The sequence below is a fragment of the Pseudophryne corroboree genome, chromosome 9 (assembly GCF_028390025.1).
Source record: "Pseudophryne corroboree isolate aPseCor3 chromosome 9, aPseCor3.hap2, whole genome shotgun sequence".
In the NCBI taxonomy this organism is placed as follows: domain Eukaryota; kingdom Metazoa; phylum Chordata; class Amphibia; order Anura; family Myobatrachidae; genus Pseudophryne; species Pseudophryne corroboree.
The window spans coordinates 344,973,714-344,989,594 of NC_086452.1; the positions used below are offsets into that span (position 1 = coordinate 344,973,714).

General features: G+C 48.1%; 1 protein-coding gene across 4 annotated transcripts in view; it reads right to left on the reverse strand.

Annotated features, from left to right (window-relative positions):
- NISCH (nischarin) overlaps positions 1 to 15,527 on the reverse strand; it is a 306,900-nt gene extending 291,373 nt beyond the window's left edge. For 2 of the 4 annotated variants that reach the window (XR_010186909.1, XM_063940637.1), the window contains exons 1-2: positions 15,085 to 15,524; positions 12,814 to 12,897 (exon numbers count right to left, since the gene is read on the reverse strand). Coding sequence is in view for 3 of the 4 variants with exons in the window: in XM_063940637.1 (XP_063796707.1) it covers positions 12,814 to 12,897; positions 15,085 to 15,162 (162 nt within the window). In the remaining variant the exon portion in view is untranslated. Of the gene's footprint in view, positions 1 to 12,813; positions 12,898 to 15,084 lie in introns of all 4 variants that reach the window. The other 2 variants (XM_063940634.1, XM_063940636.1) reach the window with 2 other exon arrangements.
- Positions 15,528 to 15,881: the final 354 nt, after the last annotated feature.

Consider the following 15,881-nt stretch of genomic DNA (forward strand, 5'->3'; position numbering starts at 1 on the left):
TCTGCCCCGAGGCAAAGGAAAGGGTAAGAGAGTGCACCAAGCAGCTCCCTCCCAGGAGCAGAAGCCCTCCCCGGCTTCTGCAAAGCCCTCAGCATGACGTTGGGGCTTTACAAGCGGACTCAGGGGGCGGTGGGGGGTCGACTCAAGAATTTCAGCGCACAGTGGGCTCACTCACAGGTGGACCCCTGGATCCTGCAGGTAGTATCTCAGGGTTACAGGTTGGAATTCGAGAAGCCTCCCCCTCGCCGGTTCCTAAAGTCTGCTCTGCCAACGTCTCCCTCAGACAGGGCGACGGTATTGGAAGCCATTCACAAGCTGTATTCTCAGCAGGTGATAGTCAAGGTACCCCTCCTACAACAGGGAAAGGGGTATTATTCCACACTATTTGTGGTACCGAAGCCGGACGGCTCGGTAAGACCTATTCTAAATCTGAAATCTTTGAACCTGTACATACAAAAATTCAAGTTCAAGATGGAGTCACTCAGAGCAGTGATAGCGAATCTGGAAGAAGGGGACTTTATGGTGTCTCTGGACATCAAGGATGCTTACCTGCATGTCCCAATTTGCCCTTCACATCAAGGGTACCTCAGGTTCGTGGTGCAAAACTGTCATTATCAGTTTCAGACGCTGCCGTTTGGATTGTCCACGGCACCTTGGGTCTTTACCAAGGTAATGGCCGAAATGATGTTTCTTCTGCGAAGAAAAGGCGTATTAATTATCCCTTACTTGGACGATCTCCTGATAAGGGCAAGGTCCAGAAAACAGCTGGAGGACGTAGTAGCACTAACCCAAGTAGTGCTGCAACAGCACGGGTGGATTCTGAATTTTCCAAAATCTCAATTGACCCCGACGACACGTCTGCTGTTCCTGGGAATGATTCTGGACACGGTTCAGAAAAAGGTGTTTCTTCCGGAGGAGAAAGCCAGGGAGTTATCCGAACTTGTCAGGAACCTCCTAAAACCAGGAAAAGTGTCTGTGCATCAATGCACAAGAGTCCTGGGAAAAATGGTGGCTTCTTACGAAGCGATTCCATTCGGCAGATTCCACGCACGAACTTTTCAGTGGGATCTGCTGGACAAATGGTCCGGATCGCATCTGCAGATGCATCAGCGGATAACTTTGTCTCCACGGACAAGGGTGTCTCTTCTGTGGTGGTTGCAGAGTGCTCATCTGTTAGAGGGCCGCAGATTCGGCATACAGGACTGGGTCCTGGTGACCACGGATGCCAGTCTGAGAGGCTGGGGAGCGGTCACACAGGGAAGAAACTTCCAGGGAGTGTGGTCAAGCCTGGAGATGTCTCTTCACATAAATATACTGGAGCTAAGAGCGATTTACAATGCTCTAAGCCTGGCAAAACCCCTGCTTCAGGGTCAGCCGGTGTTGATCCAGTCGGACAACATCACGGCAGTCGCCCACGTAAACAGACAGGGCGGCACAAGAAGCAGGAGGGCAATGGCAGAAGCTGCAAGGATTCTTCGCTGGGCGGAAGATCATGTGATAGCACTGTCAGCAGTGTTCATTCCGGGAGTGGACAACTGGGAAGCGGACTTCCTCAGCAGACACGATCTACACCCGGGAGAGTGGGGACTTCATCCAGAAGTCTTCCACATGACTGTGAACCGTTGGGAAAAACCAAAAGGTGGATATGATGGCGTCCCGCCTCAACAAAAAACTGGACAGGTATTGCGCCAGGTCAAGAGACCCTCAGGCAATAGCTGTGGACGCTCTGGTAACACCGTGGGTGTTCCAGTCAGTGTATGTGTTTCCTCCTCTGCCTCTCATACCAAAAGTACTGAGAATTATACGGCAAAGGGGAGTAAGAACGATACTCGTGGCTCCGGATTGGCCAAGAAGAACTTGGTACCCGGAACTTCAGGAGATGCTCACGGAAGATCCGTGGCCTCTACCTCTAAGACGGGACCTGCTTCAGCAGGGACCGTGTCTATTCCAAGACTTACCGCGGCTGCGTTTGACGGCATGGCGGTTGAACGCCGAATTCTAAGGGAAAAAGGCATTCCGGAAGAGGTCATCCCTACCCTGGTAAAAGCCAGGAAGGAGGTGACTGCACAACATTATCACCGCATTTGGAGAAAATATGTTGCGTGGTGTGAGGCCAGGAAGGCCCCGACGGAGGAATTTCAACTGGGTCGATTCCTACATTTCCTGCAAACAGGATTGTCTATGGGCCTCAAATTAGGGTCCATTAAGGTTCAAATTTCGGCCCTGTCGATTTTCTTCCAGAAAGAATTGGCTTCAGTTCCTGAAGTCCAGACTTTTGTAAAAGGAGTACTACATATACAGCCCCCGGTTGTGCCCCCAGTGGCTCCGTGGGATCTTAATGTAGTTTTGGATTTTCTCAAATCCCATTGGTTTGAGCCACTCAAATCGGTGGATTTGAAATATCTTACATGGAAAGTAACCATGCTACTGGCCCTGGCTTCAGCCAGGATAGTGTCAGAATTGGCGGCTTTATCGTATAAAAGCCCATATCTGATTATCCATTCGGACAGGGCAGAACTGCGGACGCGTCCTCAGTTTCTGCCTAAGGTGGTTTCAGCGTTTCACCTGAACCAGCCTATTGTGGTGCCTGCGGCTACTAGCGATTTGGAGGATTCCAAGTTGCTGGACGTTGTCAGGGCATTGAAAAATAAGAATTTACTTACCGATAATTCTATTTCTCGGAGTCCGTAGTGGATGCTGGGGTTCCTGAAAGGACCATGGGGAATAGCGGCTCCGCAGGAGACAGGGCACAAAAGTAAAGCTTTCCGATCAGGTGGTGTGCACTGGCTCCTCCCCCTATGACCCTCCTCCAAGCCAGTTAGGTACTGTGCCCGGACGAGCGTACACAATAAGGGAGGAATTTTGAATCCCGGGTAAGACTCATACCAGCCACACCAATCACACCGTACAACTTGTGATCTAAACCCAGTTAACAGTATGATAACAGCGGAGCCTCTGAAAAGATGGCTCACAACAATAATAACCCGATTTTTGTAACTATGTACAAGTATTGCAGATAATCCGCACTTGGGATGGGCGCCCAGCATCCACTACGGACTCCGAGAAATAGAATTATCGGTAAGTAAATTCTTATTTTCTCTATCGTCCTAGTGGATGCTGGGGTTCCTGAAAGGACCATGGGGATTATACCAAAGCTCCCAAACGGGCGGGAGAGTGCGGATGACTCTGCAGCACCGAATGAGAGAACTCCAGGTCCTCCTTAGCCAGGGTATCAAATTTGTAGAATTTAGCAAACGTGTTTGCCCCTGACCAAGTAGCTGCTCGGCAAAGTTGTAAAGCCGAGACCCCTCGGGCAGCCGCCCAAGATGAGCCCACCTTCCTTGTGGAATGGGCATTTACATATTTTGGCTGTGGCAGGCCTGCCACAGAATGTGCAAGCTGAATTGTATTACACATCCAACTAGCAATAGTCTGCTTAGAAGCAAGAGCACCCAGTTTGTTGGGTGCATACAGGATAACAGCAAGTCAGTTTTCCTGACTCCAGCCGTCCTGGAACATATTTTCAGGGCCCTGACAACATCTAGCAACTTGGAGTCCTCCAAGTCCCTAGTAGGTGCAAGGCACCACAATAAGCTGGTTCAGGTGAAACACTGACACCACCTTAGGGAGAGAACTGGGGACGAGTCCGCAGCTCTGCCCTGTCCGAATGGACAAACAGATATGTGCTTTTTTGAGAAAAAACCACCAATTTGACACTCGCCTGGTCCAGGCCAGGGCCAAGAGCATGGTCACTTTTCATGTGAGATGCTTCAAATCCACAGATTTGACTGGTTTTAAACCAATGTGATTTGAGGAATCCCAGAACTACGTTGAGATCCCACAGTGCCACTGGAGGCACAAAAGGGGGTTGTATATGCAATACTCCCTTGACAAACTTCTGGACTTCAGGAACTGAAGCCAATTCTTTCTGGAAGAAAATCGACAGGGCCGAAATTTGAACCTTAATGGACCCCAATTTGAGGCCCATAGACACTCCTGTTTGCAGGAAATGCAGGAAACGACCGAGTTGAAATTTCTTTGTGGGGCCTTCCTGGCCGCAACATATTTTCGCCACATGTGGTGATAATGTTGTGCGGTCACCTCCTTTCTGGCTTTGACCAGGGTAGGAATGACCTCTTCCGGAATGCCTTTTTCCCTTAGGATCCGGCTTTCCACCGCCATGCCGACAAACGCAGCTGCGGTAAGTCTTGGAACAGACATGGTACTTGCTGAAGCAAGTCCCTTCTTAGCGGCAGAGGCCATAAGACCTCTGTAAGCATCTCTTGAAGTTCCGGGTACCAAGTCCTTCTTGGCCAATCCGGAGCCATGAGTATAGTTCTTACTCCTCTACGTCTTATAATTCTCAGCACCTTAGGTATGAGAAGCAGAGGAGGGAACACATACACCGACTGGTACACCCACGGTGTTACCAGAACGTCCACAGCTATTGCCTGAGGGTCTCTTGACCTGGCGCAATACCTGTCCCGTTTTTTGTTCAGACGGGATGCCATCATGTCCACCTTTGGTATTTCCCAACGGTTTACAATCATGTGGAAAAAACTTCCCGATGAAGTTTCCACTCTCCCGGGTGGAGGTCGTGCCTGCTGAGGAAGTCTGCTTCCCAGTTTCCATTCCCGGGATGAAACACTGCTGACAGTGCTATCACATGATTTTCCGCCCAGCGAAAAGTCCTTGCAGTTTTTGCCATTGCCCTCCTGCTTCTTGTGTCGCCCTGTCTGTTTACGTGGGCGACTGCCGTGATGTTTTTCCCCCTGGATCAATACCGGCTGACCTTGAAGCAGAGGTCTTGCTAAGCTTAGAGCATTATAAATTTACCCTTAGCTCCAGTATATTTATGTGGAGAAAAGTCTCCAGACTTGATCACACTCCCTGGAAATTTTTTCCTTGTGTGACTGCTCCCCAGCCTCTCGGGCTGGGCTCCGTGGTCACCAGCATCCAATCCTGAATGCCGAATCTGCGGCCCTCTAGAAGATGAGCACTCTATAACCACCACAGGAGAGACACCCTTGTCCTTGGATATAGGGTTATCCGCTGATGCATCTGAAGATGCGATCCGGACCATTTGTCCAGCAGATCCCACTGAAAAGTTCTTGCGTGAAATCTGCCGAATGGAATTGCTTCGTAGAAAGCCACCATTTTTACCAGGACCCTTGTGCAATGATGCACTGTTTTTAGGAGGTTCCTGACTAGCTCGGATAACTCCCTGGCTTTCTCTTCCGGGAGAAACACCTTTTTCTGGACTGTGTCCAGAATCATCCCTAGGCACAGCAGACGTGTCGTCGGGATCAGCTGCGATTTTGGAATATTTAGAATCCACCCGTGCTGTTGTAGCAGTATCCTAGATAGTGCTACTCCGTCCAACTGTTCCCTGGACTATGCCCTTATCAGGAGATCGTCCAAGTAAGGGATAATTAAGACGCCTTTTCTTCGAAGAAGAATCATCATTTCGGCCATTACCTTGGTAAAGACCCGGGGTGCCGTGGACAATCCAAACGGCAGCGTCTGAAACTGATAGTGACAGTTCTGCACCACGAACCTGAGGTACCCTTAGTGAGAAGGGCAAATTTGGGACATAGAGGTAAGCATCCCTGATGTCCCGGGACACTATATAGTCCCCTTCTTCCTGGTTCGTTATCACTGCTCTGAGTGACTCCATCTTGATTTGAACCTTTGTAAGTGTTCAAAAAATTTTTTAGAATAAGTCTCACCTAGCCTTCTGGCTTCAGTACCACAATATAGTGTGGAATAATACCCCTTTTCTTGTAGTAGGAGGGGTAATTTAATTATCACCTGCTGGGAATACAGCTTGTGAATTTTTTCCCATACTGCCTCCTTGTCGGAGGGAGACCTTGGTAAAGCAGACTTCAGGAGCCTGCGAAGGGGAAACGTCTCGACATTCCAATCTGTACCCCTGGGATACTACTTGTAGGATCCAGGGGTCCTGTACGGTCTCAGCGCCATGCTGAGAACTTGTCAGAAGCGGTGGAACGCTTCTGTTCCTGGGAATGGGCTGCCTGCTGCAGTCTTCTTCCCTTTCCTCTATCCCTGGGCAGATATGATCTTATAGGGACGAAAGGACTGAGGCTGAAAAGACGGTGTCTTTTTCTGCAGAGATGTGACTTAGGGTAAAAACGGTGGATTTTCCAGCAGTTGCCGTGGCCACCAGGTCCGATGGACCGACCCCAAATAACTCCTCTTCCTTTATACGGCAATACACCTTTGTGCCGTTTGGAATCTGCATCACCTGACCACTGTCGTGTCCATAACATCTTCTGGCAGTTATGGACATCGCATTTACTCTTGATGCCAGAGTGCAAATATCCCTCTGTGCATCTCGCATATATAGAAATGCATCCTTTAAATGCTCTATAGTCAATAAAATACTGTCCCTGTCAAGGGTATCAATATTTTTAGTCAGGGAATCCGACCAAGCCACCCCAGCTCTGCACATCCAGGCTGAGGCGATCGCTGGTCGCAGTATAACACCAGTATGTGTGTATATACTTTTTATGATATTTTCCAGCCTCCTGTCAGCTGGTCCTTGAGGACGGCCCTATCTATAGACGGTACCGCCACTTGTTTTGATAAGCGTGTGAGCGCCTTATCCACCCTAAGGGGTGTTTCCCAACGCGCCCTAACTTCTGGCGGGAAAGGGTATACCGCCCATAATTTTCTATCGGGGGGAACCCACGCATCATCACACACTTTATTTAATTTATCTGATTCAGGAAAAACTATGGTAGTTTTTTCACATCCCACATAATACCCTCTTTTGTGGTACTTGTAGTATCAGAAATATGTAACACCTCCTTCATTGCCTTTAACGTGTGGCCCTAATAAGGAATACGTTTGTTTATTCACCGTCGACACTGGATTCAGTGTCCCTGTCTGTGTCTGTGTCGACCGACTAAAGTAAACGGGCGTTTTAAAACCCCTGACGGTGTTTTTGAGACGTCTGGACCGGTACTAATTGTTTGTCGGCCGTCTCATGTCGTCAACCGACCTTGCAGCGTGTTGACATTATCACGTAATTCCCTAAATAAGCCATCCATTCCGGTGTCGACTCCCTAGAGAGTGACATCACCATTACAGGCAATTGCTCCGCCTCCTCACCAACATCGTCCTCCTACATGTCGACACACACGTACCGACACACAGCACACACACAGGGAATGCTCTGATAGAGGACAGGACCCACTAGCCCTTTGGAGAGACAGAGGGAGAGTTTGCCAGCACACACCAAAAACGCTATAATTATATAGGGACAACCTTATATAAGTGTTTTCCCTTATAGCATCTTTTTTATATATTTCTAACGCCAAATTAGTGCCCCCCCTCTCTGTTTTAACCCTGTTTCTGTAGTGCAGTGCAGGGGAGAGCCTGGGAGCCTTCCCTCCAGCCTTTCTGTGAGGGAAAATGGCGCTGTGTGCTGAGGAGATAGGCCCCGCCCCTTTTTCGGCGGCCTCGTCTCCCGCTCTTAACGGATTCTGGCAGGGGTTAAATATCTCCATATAGCCTCCGGAGGCTATATGTGAGGTATTTTTAGCCAAAATAGGTATTCATTTGCCTCCCAGGGCGCCCCCCTCCCAGCGCCCTGCACCCTCAGTGACTGCCGTGTGAAGTGTGCTGAGAGGAAAATGGCGCACAGCTGCAGTGCTGTGCGCTACCTTTAGAAGACTGAGGAGTCTTCTGCCGCCGATTCTGGACCTCTTCTTACTTCAGCATCTGCAAGGGGGCCGGCGGCAAGGCTCCGGTGACCATCCAGGCTGTACCTGTGATCGTCCCTCTGGAGCTGATGTCCAGTAGCCAAGAAGCCAATCCATCCTGCACGCAGGTGAGTTCACTTCTTCTCCCCTAAGTCCCTCGTTGCAGTGATCCTGTTGCCAGCAGGACTCACTGTAAAATAAAAAACCTAAGCTAAACTTTTCTAAGCAGCTCTTTAGGAGAGCCACCTAGATTGCACCCTTCTCGGCCGGGCACAAAAATCTAACTGGCTTGGAGGAGGGTCATAGGGGGAGGAGCCAGTGCACACCACCTGATCGGAAAGCTTTACTTTTGTGCCCTGTCTCCTGCGGAGCCGCTATTCCCCATGGTCCTTTCAGGAACCCCAGCATCCACTAGGACGATAGAGAAATATATATTTCAAGGACGGCTGGAGTCAGAAAATCTGACTCGCTGTTTATACTGTATGCACCCAACAAGCTGGGTGCTCCTGCTTCTAAGCAGACGATTGCTCGTTGGATTTGTAGCACAATTCAACTTGCACATTCTGTGGCAGGCCTGCCACAGCCTAAATCTATCAAGGCCCATTCCACAAGGAAGGTGGGCTCATCTTGGGCGGCTGCCCGAGGGGTCTCGGCATTACAACTCTGCCGAGCAGCTACGTGGTCGGGGGAGAACACGTTTGTAAAATTCTACAAATTTGATACCCTGGCTAAAGAGGACCTGGAGTTCTCTCATTCGGTGCTGCAGAGTCATCCGCACTCTCCCGCCCGTTTGGGAGCTTTGGTATAATCCCCATGGTCCTGACGGAGTCCCAGCATCCACTAGGACGTCAGAGAAAATAAGATTTTACTTACCGATAAATCTATTTCTCGTAGTCCGTAGTGGATGCTGGGCGCCCATCCCAAGTGCGGATTGTCTGCAATACTTGTACATAGTTATTGTTACAAAAAAATCGGGTTGTAATTGTTGTGAGCCGTCTGTTCAGAGGCTCCTACGTTTGTCATACTGTTAACTGGGTTCAGATCACAGGTTGTACGGTGTGATTGGTGTGGCTGGTATGAGTCTTACCCGGGATTCAAAATCCTTCCTTATTGTGTACGCCCGTCCGGGCACAGTATCCTAACTGAGGCTTGGAGGAGGGTCATAGGGGGAGGAGCCAGTGCACACCACCTAGTCCTAAAGCTTTTATTTTTGTGCCCTGTCTCCTGCGGAGCCGCTAATCCCCATGGTCCTGACGGAGTCCCAGCATCCACTACGGACTACGAGAAATAGATTTATCGGTAAGTAAAATCTTATTTTTCTGACAGGGAATCTGACCACGCAGCAGCAGCACTGCACATCCAGGCTGAAGCAATAGCCGGTCTCAGTATAACACCTGTGTGTGTATATATAGATTTCAGGATAGCCTCCTGCTTTCTATCAGCAGATTCCTTCAGGGCGGCCGTATCCGGAGATGGTAGTGCCACCTTCTTTGACAAGCGTGTGAGCGCTTTATCCACCCTAGGGGATGTTTCCCAGCGTGACCAATCCTCTGGCGGGAAAGGGTACGCCATTAGTAACCTCTTAGAAATTACCAGCTTTTTATCAGGGGAAGCCCACGCTTCTTCACACACTTCATTTAACTCTTCAGATGGAGGAAAAGCTACTGGTAGTTTTTTCTCTCCAAACATAATACCCTTTTTTGTGGTACCGGGGGTAACATCAGAAATGTGCAACACATTTTTCATTGCCTCAATCATGTAACGTGTGGCCCTACTGGAAGTTACATTAGTCTCATCGTCGTCGACACTGGAGTCAGTATCAGTGTCGACATCTGTGTCTGTCATCTGAGGTAGCGGGCGTTTTAGAGCCCCTGATGACTTTTGAGACGCCTGGGCAGGCACAGGCTGAGAAGCCGGCTGTCCCACATTAGGTATGTCGTCAAACCTTTTATGCAAGGAGTCGACACTGTCGCGTAATTCCTTCCACAGCACCATCCACTCAGGTGTCGACCCCGCAGGGGGTGACATCACGTTTACAGGCATTTGCTCCGCCTCCACATAAGCCTCCTCATCAAACATGTCGACACAGCCGTACCGACACACCGCAAACACACAGGGAATGCTCTGACAGAGGACAGGACCCCACAAAGCCCTTTGGGGAGACAGAGAGAGAGTATGCCAGCACACACCAGAGCGCTATATAACACAGGGATCCCACTATAAATGAGTGTTTTCCCTTATAGCTGCTTTTTTATATATCATATATCTATACTGCGCCTAAATTTAGTGCCCCCCCCTCTCTTTTTTACCCTTCTGTAGTGTTCAGACTGCAGGGGAGAGCCAGGGAGCTTCCTTCCAGCGGAACTGTGAGGGAAAAATGGCGCCAGTGTGCTGAGGGAGATGGCCCCGCCCCTTTTTCGGCGGACTTTCTCCCGCTTTTTCTGGAATACTGGCAGGGGTAATTTTACATCTATATAGCCTCTAGGACTATATATGATGTAGATTTGCCAGCCAAGGTGTCATATATTGCCCTCAGGGCGCCCTTCCCCCAGCGCCCTGCACCCATCAGTGACCGGAGTGTGAGGTGTACATGAGGAGCAATGGCGCACAGCTGCAGTGCTGTGCGCTACCTTGTTGAAGACCGAAGTCTTCTGCCGCCGATTTTTCGGACCTCTTCGTTGCTTCTGGCTCTGTAAGGGAGACGGCGGCGCGGCTCCGGGAACGAACACCAAGGTCGGGTCCTGCGGTCGATCCCTCTGGAGCTAATGGTGTCCAGTAGCCTAAGAAGCCCAAACTACCACCTGTTAAGTAGGTTCGCTTCTTCTCCCCTTAGTCCCTCGCTGCAGTGAGTCTGTTGCCAGCAGATCTCACTGTAAAATAAAAAACCTAAATATACTTTCTTTCTAGGAGCTCAGGAGAGCCCCTAGTGTGCATCCAGCTCAGCCGGGCACAAGAATCTAACTGAAGTCTGGAGGAGGGTCTTAGTGGGAGGAGCCAGTGCACACCAGTAGTCTAAAGCTTTCTTTATAGTTGTGCCCAGTCTCCTGCGGAGCCGCTAATCCCCATGGTCCTTACGGAGTCCCCAGCATCCACTAGGACGTTAGAGAAAACCTCTGGGAGGATTAGTTCCAAATAGGACATTTTGCAGTACTAAGGTGATCGGCACACTCGCAAAACATTTTTTTTATAGAATACATTTTTATCACTAGTGGTTATTGCAGTTCCTGTAAATTAGTTTTGCCCAGGTGCAGTTTCTTACTTTTTTTTTTGCTGTACTTCCAAATCAGAATCAGGCCGTTTGACATTGTAATATAATCAAGGTAATGAGAGCTACTGAATATCTCTCAGAGATACAGGAAGACTGCATAAAGCTGGGCGTTTTTTCCCAGCATGCATTCTCAGCGATGATCATGAACATCGCTGGAAGGAAAAATAGCTCAATGCATACACACCGAGCTACTTTCACTGTGCCGGTGATGTTTACGGGGGAAGGAAGGGGGGGGAGTGTTGGGGGGGGTGAGGCACTTTCCACAGTAAGAGACTGTGGATAGTGCGTCCCTCGGCTGCTCAAGCAGCTCGAAGGACGGCGGTGGCCAGCGATGGTGCGGGAGCGCACACCATAGCTCACCGCTCTTCGCCCGGCCATACGCATTGGCCGAGTTTGAGCTCAAAGTAGCTCAAAATGCCAAAACTGAGCTACTTTGAGCTCAAAATTGCCCTGTGTGTATGGGCCTTAAGAGTAAGCACAGTACGCCTGGAGTCTGACTGCTGCTTAAATGCTAACACAGTAGTGCTGTGTGATATTGATGTATGACCAGGCTGATAGGAATTTCTAATAACAAACATGCACAAGCGCTGATTATGTGTTCCCAACCCAACAACCCAGTTATTCGTTCAATGGCTAAGCATGCACTGAAGACAACACCCCTGTCTGTAGACAATGTCACAGGAAGGGATGACAAGTGCCAGTAAGTCATACCAACCTATGCTGACCTACTTCAACCACTGTAATACTTACTTTTTTTTTCTTATTTATTTTTTTAAAGCCGCATGTATGAAGAATATTTTTACCATGTTTTATATATACTAAGGGCAAGCTAAATTATACAGTAATGTAATTTGTGCAGTATGACTGGAATACATACCATTTACCGGTAGACGGGATGATGGCTGTCAGTATACCGACACCAGCATCCCGTCTGTCGTAATTCCGGCAGCAAGTTCCCTTGCGGACTCCCTGCGCTTGCCACGCTACGGGCCCGGTGGCTCACAACAGGTTTTATTCCTACTCGGTTGGTGGTGTGGACCCACCAACACAGTGTGAATACTCCGCGTTTGTCAGGATTCCAGGCAGCGGCATTTCACCGGCTGTCGGGATTCTGACGTCCTGAGCAGCAGGATCCTGACAGTGAGTATATGAACTGCATCCCGTATGCCCATGTTATAAAGTGTGATATGCAAATAGATAAAGGAGATATAAGGTAAAAAAAAGTGGTGATCCCATACACTGCTGATAACAGGATGTTTCATTTGTTCATCCAAGTCACAGAAATATGACAGCTACAAATGGGTCCACATTTATCTTGACCTTTAATAGGATTAACTGAGACTGGCCAGTCAGACTTAATCCCCTGCTGTATTGTTCACTGTGTTGTATTGCAGTTGAGAACAATAGATGAAGGATTTATGCTAATAAATCATGTTGTGCCTAGGCACAGAAAACTAGTCAAGATAACTAAGTCATGTTGTGCCTAGGCGCAGAAAACTAGTCAAGATAACCGTGGACCCATCTGTATCAATAACTAAAGAAAGCTGTTCTGACAGATAGGGCTAAATGTAATAACCTGCGAGAAGCAGGAAGTGCGGAATTTTATATGAATCTGGCCGGATTTTTAAAGCGGAAATCATTTACACGCCAAAACAAACCAGGTAATGCCATGTAAATGATTGCCGATTTAAAAATCTGGCCAGACTCACACGAAATCCTGTACTTCCTGCTTCTCGCAGGCTATTATATTTAGCCCATAATATTTTTACAGAGTGGGGTTTGGTTTAACACCATGACTCCATTATTATTAACTCTCACCTTTTCATGAAGATCATAGAAGTCACTGTAACGATGCTTTACTTTCCAATTATAAATACCACTGTAAACCTCAATAACATATACCTGGAAACAGATCAAATAAATCGCATTAAAAGGATGCAGGGTACAATAAAAAGCTTTTATCTCTGTAATGTTGCAGTGAAATATTTTGAATTACTTGATCAATTTGTTGTAATCTAAAATATACATTTCTCAGTTAAATATACAATGCTCAGTGCAGTCCATTGTGACAATTAAATTGTCAACGTTATGATCTTAAATGGAACGATCAAATTCATTAACATCTGAAAATTGTTACACAATACTAATCTTTAATTTAAAATGTGCCAATATATTACACAGCAATTGTGTGAGGAAACTGAAGAAACAAAATGTAACCCAGGAAAATACGGAAAGAGATAGAGCACTGGTCAAAATAATAACCATGGCTCCAGTGATGTAAGGTAACAATGCTAACCCCTGTGCACCTTAAATAAATGTTAGATTTTGCGCATAAGACGGAAACAAATTTCTCTAATAGAGCTGTAAATGTTTAGCAGTAACACTCTGAAACCTCCCCTTCGGTATGCAGTTAATTTCCCGACGGTCGGGATCCCGGCAGTCAAAATACTGATGCCAAAATCCTGACAGCAGTGGAAATGCCAGCCCGACTGCCCACCCGCAAATCCCACTAGGGTGGTGGTCCACGTCATCACCCGAGGGGGAATATAATAGTGTGGGTCACCACCGGGCCCCAAGCGTGGAGAGCGCAGCTCGATGACGGGATTTTGGCGTTGGTCACCTAAACACTGGGATCCAGACAGTCAGGAAATCATACTGCATCCTCCCCTGCTACTAGACTGTGGACCCACGTAGTTGTAGCAGCTCAGACAGCTAGTAGATAAGAGATTTTTTTTGTGGAAACAGGATGGGAGATTTAATTCAATCTTCCACCCAGTACAGTATGTAAGAAGACTTGGCTCACGTCTGAAATGAAGCTGCTGTCTGACCAAATAAATCTCAATGAATAATCAAATTGCAAGTAAACATTGTTGGTGTGTGTGGACAGTAGATTGTATCTTTCCATGACATCAAGTTGACAGCGCAGTATAGGAATAGGAGCTCATATAAATGCAGATTTCAATAGAAAATACAGACAGGCACTTGGATACCAGATCTTTATGACACGTTTTGGAAGTGGGAAGAGAAAGTATTTATGAGTTTTTTTTAAGAAGTGAGCGGCGTCCACAAGCCAGTGTCACACAGGTCCAACGCATAGGCAAGTGCATGCCCATCCTGGACCTTGTCCAGTAGAGCCGGGAGCAGCGGTGGTCCTGATGGAGGGCTCTTTGGTGGGAACACCTTTTCCTTACAGCTACTGTACACGGGGGGTAAATCAGATCTGATCGCTGCTGTGTGTTTTCACACAGCGGGCGAGCAGATCCAAACTGCGCATGCACCGCAATGCGCAGGCACGATGGACGGCTGCAAAGGGGATCGCCAGACAGCGACGGGTTTGTGCACAGGATCCATTCGCACAGCCGTTCGCAAGGAGATTGACAGGAAGAGGGCATTTGTGGATGGCAACTGACCGTTTTCAGGGACAGTGTGGAAAAACGCAGGCGTGTCCAAGTGTTTGCAGGGCGGGTGTCTGACGTCAAATCCGGTCCCGAGCAGGCTGATGTGATCGCAGTGGCTGAGTAAGTCCTGGTCTGCGCATAGACTGCACAAAATCAGTTTCTGCAGCTCTGCTACACATGCATTCGCACACTTACACAGCGAAAATACACTCGCCCCTGTAAGCGGCGACTATCTGATGGCAGGACTGCAAAAATCGCGGCCTAGCGATCAGATCTGAATTACCCCCATTGAGTCAGGAGAATATGCAAAAGAGGTGGATCTCTGTAGAGAGCCATAAAGAATGCTGGAGCTCTAATAAGTATAATGTATTCACATATTTAAGATGCTAACAGGGATAACATATTTGGAGGCAGAAACTGTACATGGTGTGTCTATTGCTTTAATAAAGGATACATGCACAGCTACACACACAGCAGACTGTTAAGGACTCTGTGAAGATAGTCATAGGACTGGTGATGTATACCTTATACAGGTCTCGACAGTGGAGAGGTTTATAGGGCAAAAGGTTTAGCTGTGTAGGGGTTAACACTGTAGTAGACCTTTGTTAATATAACAGAGGTGACACTGATGGGTTGTTTATTGCTCACTGTAAAATATATGGCTTAGACCAGCTGTGCTCTGCCCACCTACCGTGTAATTGTCCACTAACTCCGAGCCGACGATCCTCACTCCCCGGTACTCATCACTGTCTTCCATTAACCCCGCCATCCCTGCCACTGTATACGGTACATAAACACAATCCCCGGATATGCAGGATACAGGGATCCCCAGTTATACGTTCTCTCTCGCTCTGGGAGTCGCCATGTTTGTTTACTGTCAGATGTCTTTTCAACCAACTTTATTGTAGGGATGGACATCGATTACCGATGTTTCATAACCATCGATGCTTTTCTTTCGATGGCTTGTTTTTTCTAATTCCTATTAGGTATGCCCCCCCTGGCTGCTGTGTCTGTAACAATGAAACTTCCTAGGTTCGTTGAAGGCTGTTTGAGTCTTTATTCCTGCTTTATACATGAGCCTGCTCAGTTCCATCACTCCCTCCCCTCTCTAGGCTGCTGCTATGCAACAGGGCCCACTGCTAACTCTGATTAGCTCTCACTGACTCAGAGAGCCAATCAGAGCACAGCCTTCACACTGCAGCAGCAGCCACTCCCACAGCAAGCAATTAATATGTTCCCTTCCTGATCAGGACCTGGAAGTGACAGCATGAGAGGGCAGATGAGAACTTCCGCCCTTACAGCAACTAAATGTTTTAGGTTGATTCTCCCACTTGGATCTAGCTTCAACCAAATGTTTTATCCATTCTCCGTTCGTTTCATTTTATTTAGTTTTATCTATGCACCATTGGACCCTTCGCTCACCACAGGTTACTATTCCAAATAGTTTGTGACATGGACCCAGGGGCTTAAGGGAAAGGTCCTCTCCAC